Here is a 12,313-nt window from a genome sequence, read left to right as displayed (position 1 = left end):
GGTGGGAAGAGGGAGTTGAAGGGCTCTGCTAACGTGCAGCAGCATGAGCAGACATTGGGAGACACATCACAGTTCCAGTCCCCTTTCTGTTTGCTGCACTGAAGAGGAGAAAAGTCCCCAAGCGCAGGGCCACAGTTCTGCTTTCTCTTGGAGAAGTGTTCTCCACTCCCTAGACATAGCTGATCAAAGGAGCACATTTGAAATTCAAGTGCCAGGGCACAGACTATCCAACCCTGTTCATTTGTTTAATTACATTTTTATTATTTTTAAAGCAATATAGTTTGATTATATTTAACCCCTTCCCCAAATCTTGGATGGTCCTTCCCACCTCTCTACCCACCCAACTTCATATTCTTTCTTTTTTTCAACACTTCCTCCTGAAAAACCAAAAACCAACCAAACAAAAAACCAGTAAAACAAAGAAAGCAAAAACTAAAAAGACTAAGCCCACCAAATTGTAACAGCAACAACAAAAAGTGCACACAAAACATGGAGTTTGTTTTGTTTGGTTAATGACCCCTGAGCTCGGGGCCTGCCCTGGACTGTGGCTTATATATCTCTCCATTGGCGAAAACTGATTTTCCCCTCTCACCAGGTATCAGTGAAAACAGCTTGGTAGGATTTGTGTCCATTTCCCCTTCTCCTTCTTCTCACTGGGACTGTGTCTAGCTTGGACCTGTGTGGGCTTTCTGCATTGTGTCATAGTCCCTGAGGTCATATGTGCACCAGCCTGCTATGCTTGGAGATGATGTTTCCTTGGAGTCACTGCCACCTCTGACTCACTCTCACAGTCCTTCAGTTTCGATTTCAGCACAGATCACCAAACCTTTAGAGGAAGGGTTTGATACAGACATCCCATTTAGGGCTAAATTTGGTGCTTGCTCTTTATCAAAGAAGGAAAGGGAAACTTAACAACATTGGCCCAAGACCTCGCAATAGGCAAACTGGCATACCAGGGCCTTGAACATGGATCTTACATCCTTCACCCGCCGCACTTTGTGTGATTCTGTACTGGAACATTAGTGCTGATTATTATTGTAATGGTGTATGTGTGTAAGGTGGGTAGACGCCTGCTCATTACTGACTGTGATTGTACTAGCTAACAGCCAGAATGGCAACATCAGTCTTTTGTGGTGGCGAATCACATCTGTCACTGGGGTCCCCTGTGGGTAGCTACACCAACCCTGGAGAGAAGGTAAATGGCTTTGCCTCTTTGCTCTAGAGTTCCTGGAGATGGAGAGCCATTTGGAGAATTTGTTGGAAAACTTGGTTAGACTTCCATCACTATTTTTCCTCTGGAAATTGAAATGAATTTTTACTGACGTTGGCTGTCCATGCATTTAAGGCCAGTGATTGGTTCCATGTTACAAGAATCAAGAACAAACTGTTCTCCATCATTCCTAGGCATGGGCACAGATGAATGAGGAGGGGAAGAACCACGAGGCTTCTCCAGGCTGGCCACAGATTTGGAGGAGATGCTTCCGACAGAGCCTCATTCCCCTGCCCTTTCGGTCTGATTACACCTGTAGAGGGAGAGATAGATTTCCTAATATGTGATGATCTAACCCTTAAAATGTCTATTTAGGGAGTCTGGTGGGGAGAGGAAGGAAGGGTGAAGGGGAGGGGGAGGAGAACGTGAGGGAATGGGAGGGTTGAGTTGGGGGAGGGACAGAGAGGGAGAGCAAGGAAAGAGATATCTTGATAGAGGGAACCATATGGGGTTAGGGAGAAACCTGGTACTAGAAAAACTCCCAGGAATCCACAGGATGACCCCAGCTAAGACTCCTAGCAATAGTGGAGAGGGTGCCTGAACTGGCCTTCCCTGTAATCAGACTGATGACTACCCTAATGATCATCATAGGGCCTTCATCCAGTAGCTGATGGAAGCAGATGCAGAGATACACAGCTAAGCACTGGGTCAAGCTCACAGAGTCCAATTAAAGAGAGGAATGAGGGATTATATGAGCAAGGGGGTCAAGATCATGAGCTGGAGACCCACAGAAACAGCTGCCCCTCACCTGACAGGGTGGTGGTCCTAGTGGTCCAGACAGACCAGCTCAGCTACTATCCAGCTCCACATCCAGGGACTTGGTTTGATACACCCTGACGTCTACCCCATCTATGACCTGTTGGGATATACGAACAGACTTGTCCTGGGATGATGGCAGAAGGACCTCTGTGACTTGGGGAAGCAGCAGCGGGATAATCAAGAGGAGTTTGGGAGAGGGTCCAGTGATGGCGGTGTGCCAGAGGCCTTGAACCAGACAACAGACCCATCGCAATGACCATTTTGCCGTAGAGCTGCCTGGGCAAAGCTATATTCTGTGACACACTGCAGCACCCATTGTCCCTGGGAGGAATGAAGAGATCTTGGAAAGACAGAGGGGTAAGGTGAGTTTTCTGTTTGTTTTAATTTTTTTGGGGAGGATGCTGCTGAGGTGGGGGGTGGGAGCAGATATACAGGGACTGGGAGGTGAGTGGGATTGGGGTACATGATGTGAAATTCACAAAGAATCCAAAAAGAATTGTGTTATATCAAAAAGAATTGACACAATCAAATTCCTGCAGCCTCATTGCCAGTTTATTAAATTACAACTATTATATATGTTAACATACATAAATTTTCATTTACAGAGATTAGAATTCATACATGTGATGCATACTAGTTAATTACAGACCCAACAACATACAATATGCATTGTACCATGGCGATGTGACGTTTTAACATAAAACATACAACCAATGAAAGCACATAGGGCTTATCACTAAAATCAGGCGAACACCTGTATGCCCTCTGAGACAAAAGAGGGGAAAATGGTGTGTCTTAATTACTTTAAGACTAAAATCATCTAAGTTCACTATTCTGTTTACTCACTACTGTGAGTCTCCTTCCCCCTGCGTGCACACAGCAGAGCAGAACTTCCTGTCACTGACCCTCTTTTTGTGAACGTGTCTAAGTGTGACAGGTGCTCAAAAAAGTAAAAATAAAATAAAATAAAACCCAAACCAGCCAGCAATCCCCAGATCAAATGGAAAGGCTGCTGAGCCGGGTGTCGGGGACAGGAAGCCCAGCTCAGTCTTCACACTCTATCAGGCTCTCCCTGCACCAAGCCTCGTATGGCATCTCTCCCTCAGCCTGTGTTTTTTCACTTGAAGTGATGTGAATTTGGATAGAAAACTCTGCAGTTCATGTCAGCTCTAAAATCCCATGACATCTTATCTACTGGTTAAGACCCCAGAGTTGATAGTGTGGGGAGATTACTTTTCTAGCCCAGTGGGAACCCCAGAACTCTTGGCAGAGCTGTCAGGTTTGTTATGATCGGATAGAAAGGTGACCACATGGTCATAGATCTGGAAGAGGAATCCTTTGACTTGCTCCCTCTCCTGACCTCCGTGACGCAATAGCTTCTACAAAACTCTCTTTTTGCTTGACTATCTCCAGAGAATAAGCTATCACTACCAGGTTAAAAAAATCTATTTGGGGGCAGAAAATTGGTTTAGGTATAGGTACCATGTGTAAATCTCCTTACTCTTCTATATTGCCCCATAGTTAGTCAAAGATATTTCTCCTGCCTTTCTTCAATTCTCCTCTAGTTGCATCAACCAGTATCGTTTGCCAAGAGGAGAGAGTGGGAAGACAGACTTCTCGGAAGACAAACTTCCAGCTCTGCCTTTTCCATGAACAGACTGCGTCACTCTGAAAAAGTAACAGCAATATGGGCTTGTGAGTGTCCTCAAGATGGCCAGATGGAAGAGGCAACTGTCTCACAGAGCTCGGGAAGTGTTAGCAAGGCACAAGTGCGACCACTCTGAGCTAGCACTGTCACCTTTACTAAGGGCTCAGTGAATCCTCCAAAGGCTAGCAGCCAATACGCTAGAATACTGCCAGCATTCAGAGCAATGATGCAAGCTTTAATAAAATACTGAAAATAGCGCAACAGTCCCAGGACTCTAAGCCCTAACAACCAGGGGATTTTGAGGCCAGGCATATCTGCATGTATTTTGCAAGGGACAGGATATAAACAAACCTGCTCTAGAAATTAATCTTTAATGTCACAATCATGGAAACCTGATTGAGTAAGGACTTGAGAGAAATACCACGCAAGAGAGTGCTGGCAATGGCCATGCCTTGTGCACAGTGAACTCGTGGACTTCTATAAGCCAAGGAGTTACTGCCAAGCATGGAATTGGAATTTCCTTTAGGGTGAAGTAGCTTGCATGGAAATAGATCCAAGGGATCTGGTGTGCATGGAATCCGTTCTAAGAGATGGTAGAAGTTCACTTTCCCTTTTCCCACTATCCCTTAGTTAGACAACAAAAATCAACTCAGAAGTTACAGCCTTGCAATTGCGTTTGGTCAAACAGACCCAAAGCCAGCTAAGGTCAAAATTCCAATGACCTGTGAAAGATGACTATGACTTTTGCTTTTGCTGGGGACATAGACTTTCCAGAGCACCTCTAGGCCATTCATACAGTTCTAGTATTTTCAAAGGTCTTTGTGTCAAATTTTGAGGTCAGTAAATAGCAATAATCTCTTTCTGTTTGCTGTTTCAATGCTGGATCTCACCGTAGGGAGTTGTATTCTTACATCCCCTCTTGCTTATTTATGGGAAACTGCCCTTGCTTAGCTGTTATAACAACACTCAAGAAGAAATGCAAATCATTCTGTTATTGATTGTCCTTCTCAAATGGTGCCCATATTCATAATAAGAAAATACCAATGTCTCTCAGGTCAGCTGATTAATCAGCTAACACGGCCAGAGTGACGGAAAGCTCCACAAATGATGGAGGTGCCAATCTGTTAGGATGAGTGGATCCGAGACTAAAATAATTTATTTCTCTATCCCCAGGGCAAGTAAGTCCCAAATAAATGCTTATGGAATCTATTTGAGTTCTGTAGCTTTTTGAGAAGCATTTAACCAGCAAAATATTTTTCACTAAATTAGCTATTTTTCAAAACACATGCCCTCTTTCCCAAATCCTTGAATATATTACTTTATCTTTGAGGACCAGTCTATTTTTTTTTATTTTTAATTTAAGAGGAGATCCTGTTACATAGCCCAGACTTGCCAGAAAATTACTACTTAGGCCTGGTTTTCCTCAAACTTATGACAATCCTCCTGGCTCAGCCTCCCCCATGCTGGGATTAAAGATGTGTACCACCACCCTTGATGCCACCACATGTTTTTAGAAAACACTCTTTCCCTATCTTGCTTTATACAGCAGTGGCCTCATGTTTGCTGTGGAACCAGTACCTTGGAAACAGAAGCGCTGATTCGAGTCCAGTTAGGAATGGTTGGTCATGCGCTTCTGGACAGTAATACACACACACACACACACACACACACGCACGCACGCACGCACGCACGCGCACGCACGCACACACACACACGCACGCACGCACACACACACGCACACATGCACATGCTCACATACGCACATGCACACAAATATATTATATATATAATATACATATTATATATATATTTAACAAACTCAATAGAGAAAATTTGAGTTCCAGTTTTCAGCAAACAGGGGCAAAATGAATACCTGATAGGGAACTTCCCAGAGCCTCAGGCATGCCGGGATGCCAGAAGATCCCTGTCTTGGATAAACTTCCAAGCTGCCCAGACCAGCCATGGGCAGCTTTGAAGGCCCTTGATACAAGGTTTGGGTTTAGTGGAGGAGGTGAGCAGATCATTTTGGCTGCTCTTGTGCCAGTCCTTACAGTAAGTCTGTGCTGCTCGATGCTCTGATGCACCATGAGATAGATGCAGGCAGAACATTCCATTCTCCTTTTCTGACCATGGAGCCAAACTAGAGTCACTGATTAAGCATCCTCAACTAATCAATGAACAGGAAGGAGGACATCTCAGAAACATCATGTCTGGAGAGCAGTAGATCGAGCTATTGGAGATAGCTGTTTTAATTTTGAAAACCCAGCAGGTCTCTAGCAAACACGAGTTCTTCTGAGTTTTCCATTTACTATTTCAGTCCAAAACATATAGAGAGAATCATCTTGGGTTCCTAAATTATGTAGATAAACCTCTGTCCCCATCCTTGATCCCCCACACCCCTGATTATAGTTCCACATGAGCAAAGAAAAGTGGGAAGTAGGGGTCAAGGAGGCCCTACATGATTGTGATTGTTTCCCCTTAGAGCAAGAAGGCACCAAAGAAAGTTTTATCTTCTTTTGTGTAATCCACCAAGGAGATATCACTGACATTAACCATCAACCTGTCCCCTTCTTCCAAGGAGAACATAGCCCCAAGGTAGAGGGGCTGAAACCAGTTGCTACTTATTTCACACACAGACTTGGTTCCTGTGAGGAGGTGGGAGGGCTCAGGATAGCTGTCTGTTACCTTGGTGATAACCACGATGATGAAGTCTGGCCTGTTAGGTCTTCTTTCTTGGTTGATGTTGCTACACCTAGATGTGATCCCTCGGAATGTGATCTGGGAGTAAATGAAATAGTCTCCGGACTCGGGGATGACCAGAAATTTGTTGGTATAGTTCATCCTGTTCTTGGTGAAGGCCAAGCCTAGTTCATGTTCCCAGTGCAGAGCAGGAAACTGATTTTGCAGATGTGGCCCTGGAGTTTGCTTAAGAACTGCAAATACAGGAGAGAAGTTTAATTGGCACAGGTCAGGACCCATGGCCTTTGATAAAGTCTTGTCCTCTTTTCCTGTTTTCTTAGTGTGTGTGCATGTGCCTATGTGTTTGTGTTGTGTCTACATGTGTGCGTGCAGGTGCATGTGGAGGCCAGAGATGGAAATGGGGTGCCCTTCTCAGTAGTTCTTCACGCTATGTTTTGAGACATGGGTTTTCACTGAGCCTGGAGTTCACTAACTTGAGCAGATTGGCTGGCTGGAAAGTTATAGGGACCCACTTATCTCTGCCACTCCAGTGCTAGGGACACAGGCATGAGTGGCTGCGCCGAGATTTCTCAGTGGTTGCTGGAGACTCAAGCTGAAGTCCTCATGCTGCAATGCAAGCACTTTTCAGACTCAGCCAGCTTTCCAGTCCCTGCTTTCTGCATTCCCTTTCCTTGGGTCTCTAGGAGCTTATGTACTTCGTCCACAGTCGGAGCTGTGCATTCCTGGGAACTGAAGTTTGTGTCCTGGTGTGGTCATTCATTCCTGGCTCATCATCAAATGTTTTCTTATTCACAAACTGTTGTTCTACATGGATGCAGTGAAAGTCAAGAAATCCCTTTGTTCTGTGCACCTGAAAAGAATCTACCGCTAACAGCTTGCTTACCCAGGACAAATCCTGACACCAGACGGTCCCAGTCCTCATTCTGGGGCCTATGAATGATGAGTCCACCCTATTATCCTCACTGGCCAATTGGCAAAGACACATGTAGAATCATTCTTCCAGGTCCCTCAGCTTTGCCTACCCTCAGCATGACTAGCACCCACTGTCTGGAAGACAAAGCTCACTTTGAGCTAAGACATTCTCAGATTAGCCCTGATTATCCTCCTTTTCCATGCCTGGTTCATTCCAGCTTTTCCTACCCATTCTACACAAGGAAAAATCCTTTTAACTTAGCTGGGGAAACTGGCAAACTTTATGTCAAAGCCTGCTCCCAAATGTAATATTTCCATCACTATACCAACATTCTTACCATGCACAGTCCTGAGCTTATCATTCACCCCAATTCAGGAAATGAAAATATTGGGGGAAAATAGCATCTGCTGAACACACAGTGTCTTTTCTCTGCACATTTCTCCAGGTAATATAGTAAATCTCTTTACATTGTATCGGGTGTTAATAGCCGGAAGCATTTGCCTTGTATCAGGTGTTAAAAGCCGGAAATACTTGCATTTTATCCGGTGTTAAAAGCTAGAAGCATTTACATTGTATCCGGTGTTAAAAGCCAGAAGTATTTACATTGTATCTGGTGTTAAAAGCCAGAAGTATTTAGCATACACCAATGAGGAAAAGTGCAGAGTTTGTTACTGCTCCATCATTTTTATGAGAGACTGCATTATCCAATGATTGGACTGTCTGCTGGAAATCCTGAAAAGAGTTGCCCACCAATCTGGGATATATGACTGTACTCTTCTTTCTTCCCTTCTCCCTCCCTTTTGTACACGTGCCATCTACAGAATCTAAAAATCCTAAAATCTAAAAAAGACAAATACCACTCGTGAGAAGGACTAAAGGAGGTGTAAAATTCACGGCTATTGGGAAATGCACTCATCTTTCCTGGCATTCTGTTTCAGACAAGCTCTCTTCCAAAAGGAGAAGGGGAGGAGGAATGGAGAGAGGGAGTGGGAAACGGGAGGAAGGGAGGGAGAGAGAGAGAGAGATAGAGAAAGAGAGAGAGAGAGAGAGAGAGAGAGAGAGAGAGAGAGAGAGAGAGAGATCAACCTTGTCATTACATCACAATGTTGTGGTCCAATGTCACAAAACAGGCGGTAATCAATAGTGAATTGCCTGACGACATTCTGGGACTAGAGACTCAGAACATTTCGGCAATTCCTCTCCCACACTGCCAGAGCCAAATATACTTGTGGGACGGAAGTTGGGCTCTGGGCTGCTTGGGCCCAGTACCAACTCTGATTCTGCACCATGCAAACCTCTTTAATCAACTGTGCATGTTTGCTTTCTCTTCTGCACCTCAGTGTCTCATCTGGAAGTTGAGGATTGGGCTCTTTAGAGCCTTGTTCTGAACATTAAGTGGACATAACCAATGTGGGCATTTTATAGATTAAAATAAGCCAGGTACAGTTGAGCTTGTTTTTTTCTATTCAGATAAAGACCATGCTTCATTTAGACAGATTAAAGAGTAAGCCTGTGCTATTTAATATATTTCATATGTTCTTATGTCTGCTTCACTCCTAATTCTAATTAAATTAAACATATTAGCTGATGTCTATAGTTAAAGGAAATGGATAGAACCAAACTTGTTTCAAACTACTGATGTCAAATAGGATAATTTACAACAAAACTATTACTATTAGAGACAACAAAAACATCTTAACTGCCCTCTAACTGCTTTGGAAACTCACAGCAATCACCATTATGTACTGACACTATAGTTTGTGGATAGCTTCTGCCTTAAGGAACAATTCAACAACCTGCACATCCAGTGGGTGACCAGAAACCTAGACTCTGGAGCTTCTAAGGTATCTTTCCCATTGCTGACTGGACTAGGTTTCTTTTGCAAGCTTGGCACAGTCTTGAGTGGGTTTGAACTCATCTAGTCTCTACATTAAGTGGCTCTTGGAAAGCTCTGGTGCCTCCTTATAGACATCTTTGTGAGTCACATCTGGTAGTTTTTCACTGTGGATGATGCGGTGATTGACATGTTTTCTCAGATGATGCATAAACCAGTCCCATTGTGTCTCTAGAGAGGCAACCCTCATAGCACTGAGTGCAATAAACTGGGTTAGCTTAGCGGCAGTCAGGCTTGGATTAGAGAGCCTGCTGCAGTGAAAATCGTAGCCTAAAGAAACAAGCTTAACTTTGAAATCTTCTACTGAGTATCTGTCTGACTAGGAACATGCAAATCATTGTCTGAGTCTGAGTTTCCTGAGTATCATCCCCTGTGGCTTTCCACCTTCATATTTGAGATGGACCTCACAGAGTATGGAACTGTCCAGGGAGCTTCTGGGATCTGACTGAGCCTGCACCTAGCACCAGCACTGTAGGTACCCAGGCTTAGAAGCAGCAGCATCACTGAGCTTGCCCTCCAGCCCCTTCAAGTCAATCCAGAAATCTTTCAGCCATAATGAGAGCCAGAATTACTTGAGGACACAGAATGGAGGAAAAGCACTTCAGGATGGCTGGGTGTATGTATGCCAGAGAAAAGCAGGATGGACAGGCAGAAGGCCGATTGAAGAGCACCGAGCACCAGAGAGACATGGGTCCTTGGTTTTGTCACAGGAAAGAAGAAGTTACTCAAAATCCTTGATTGTCAATTCTGATGCCCGTTCAAAGCCACCACAGTGAGTTTTGGTAATATAATGAAAGAAATCTCAGGCCTATGGCCCTTGGTGTTTAAAGGAGTACAGGGAATCTTACTTGTCAGGTGCGCCCTTGGCTTGGCTCTGGAAGGCGTGTCTGTAACGAAACAAGAAATATGCTTTGAGTAAGGCTAAGAGAGTGACGACAGCCCCTGTGATGAGAGAGGAGCATCGGCTCCATGCCTTGCAGCTCAGCTCCATGTGTGTTTGGAATGGCTATGGTGTCTGTAGGATGCACCACTGGGGACATGGGAGACTCGGGAATAAGAGTCTTGCGTGCAAAGGACTTTGGGCTAGTTGCCTAGCCTGGACACTGTTCTGTCTCTGAGATGGGCACAGTAATCTCTACCTTGAATACTGTGTTTACGTGGTTGCTGGCCCCTAGCCAGGCCTAATAAAAACTATGCTGATTGTTCTGTGAGGGCCAGTTGACTTTTCATATGATTCTTTTGCTGTATCCACTGAAGTGTCTGGATAACTCAACAAAGAAGGGATGGGGGGAGAAGTAGGATCCATTCTGTTGCTCCATGACCTTGGCAGATCCTCTTCCCTTTCTGGGCCTTTTTCTCATTAGTCTTTAAGAAGGAACTTATAATTTCATGTTGGCTTTTGTATTAAAGTTAAACCATGTTCTATACTATAGAATCTACAGTTGTAACGATGATTCTATTGTATACTTTTGCTTCTTTGGGAACTGTTCTCACTCCTTAATTGGACTTGATTACTTTCATCCACACTTAGCTAGTCAAAAGGATAACCACAGTCAGAGATGACTGACTGTAGACAGCTGGAATGCTGTCTGAAGGCTGCGTTGCCCAGCATGTCTGTGAGCTGCAAGTTTAGACTCAGGCCACATATCATGCATGTAGTCAGAACACAGTTTGGTTTCTTTTTTTTTGGGGGGGGGGATTCGAGACAGGGTTTCTCTGTAGCTTTGGAGCCTGTCCTGGAACTAGCTCTTGTAGACCAGGCTGGTCTCGAACTCACAAAGATCCACCTGCCTCTACCTCCCGAGTGCTGGGATTAAAGGCGTGCGCCACCACCGCCTGGCAGCACCACCACTGCCCTGCCAATTTTGCCTTCTTAATGGTGGGTGAGGAGCCTCACTCTTCTTCCAGTCTTTCTGCATCCCTTGGCTTAGCAATGTGTCAATTAAAGACCCACTCCCAATTACTTTCATCCTAAAACTATATGAAATGCCCTTATTTCCCCCAAGAAAAGGCATCAAAAATGAACACTTACAAACTGGCTGTGGTGAAGGTTCACAATTTTGGTTTTGTATAGCCTGTTGAGAAAGAAAGATACAGTTCAGTCCTTACAGCCCTTCTTACCTCAACACACGCCCAGATGCCCATAGACTTGGCTGTCTAAGCCTTGACGCTCTCTTGGGAGGAAAGCAGCATTGGACTATCTCAGTTGGTGGGGATCTTACATCTCAGTTCTGCACTTCCTTTCTAGAGACCCCCATTGTCCTCCTCTCTTTTATCTTTATCTTTTAGCTTGAGGGTTTTCCCTGCTGTATCCTCAGAATCCTGTCATTTCTTGTAGTAAACCAATAGTGGGAGTTATTTTATTTTTGCCACTTTATTTTGAAGATTTGAACTATTTTTTGTATTGGCATATACTAATTGTGCATCACGGAGAACTTCATATATACATTCTCACTCAAGTACATATATCATGTACTTTGACAATATTCACCCTCTTATATTCTGTTCTTCTCCTCTTCCAAGCTGTTCTTCCTTTTCCCAGATTATCTAGTTTTTAATTTCATGAAATCCACCTCTCTATAGCTATATCTATATCATCTCTATACAGATGATTGAATATAATTGAGGATCCGCATATAAAAGAAAACATGCAATATTTGTCTCTCCAAGTCTTAGGAAATGATCCAGTCAAAGGAATAATGGCTATATTCCCTTTTCCTTCCCATCAGTCTCGCACTCTTCCTGTTTCCACAGAACACAATCCTAATTCATAAACCATTTCAGGTTTCCTATGATACAGAAAAGGGAGTTGCCTTGGCATCAAATAGATATGCATTTGGATTGTGGTTCTGTCCTTTATCAATAAGATCTTGTGGAAAACACCGTTCTTCTCTGGGTTTAGTGTACCCATTTATAAACTGGGAATACTAACACTACCAAACCCAAATGATGTGCAGCGCTGAGGAGAAGATCTAACAAGAAAATGCCCCAATCGACTCAAAGATTATGTGGAAAATACAAGGCTCACAGGCCTGAGTACAAGGCCCAGGAGCAAGCAGGCCCTCAACTCACTAGTGATAACTCTGGCCTGTCACACACTCACTAGTCATAGCTCGGGCCTGTCACACA

General features: G+C 44.1%; 1 protein-coding gene across 1 annotated transcript in view; it reads right to left on the bottom strand.

Moving 5' to 3' along the window:
* Positions 1 to 6,155: 6,155 nt before the first annotated feature.
* Tnfsf15 (TNF superfamily member 15) overlaps positions 6,156 to 12,313 on the bottom strand; it is a 15,970-nt gene continuing 9,812 nt past the window's right edge. Inside the window, exons 2-4 of the mRNA XM_005352601.1 lie at positions 11,217 to 11,259; positions 10,033 to 10,071; positions 6,156 to 6,610 (exon numbers count right to left, since the gene is read on the bottom strand). Coding sequence (XP_005352658.1) covers positions 6,156 to 6,610; positions 10,033 to 10,071; positions 11,217 to 11,259 — 537 coding nt within the window. The remainder of the gene's footprint in view (positions 6,611 to 10,032; positions 10,072 to 11,216; positions 11,260 to 12,313) is intronic.

Source organism: Microtus ochrogaster, chromosome 10 (genome assembly GCF_000317375.1).
Source record: "Microtus ochrogaster isolate Prairie Vole_2 chromosome 10, MicOch1.0, whole genome shotgun sequence".
Lineage (NCBI taxonomy): Eukaryota > Metazoa > Chordata > Mammalia > Rodentia > Cricetidae > Microtus > Microtus ochrogaster.
This window is presented reverse-complemented; position numbering and strand designations above follow the sequence as displayed.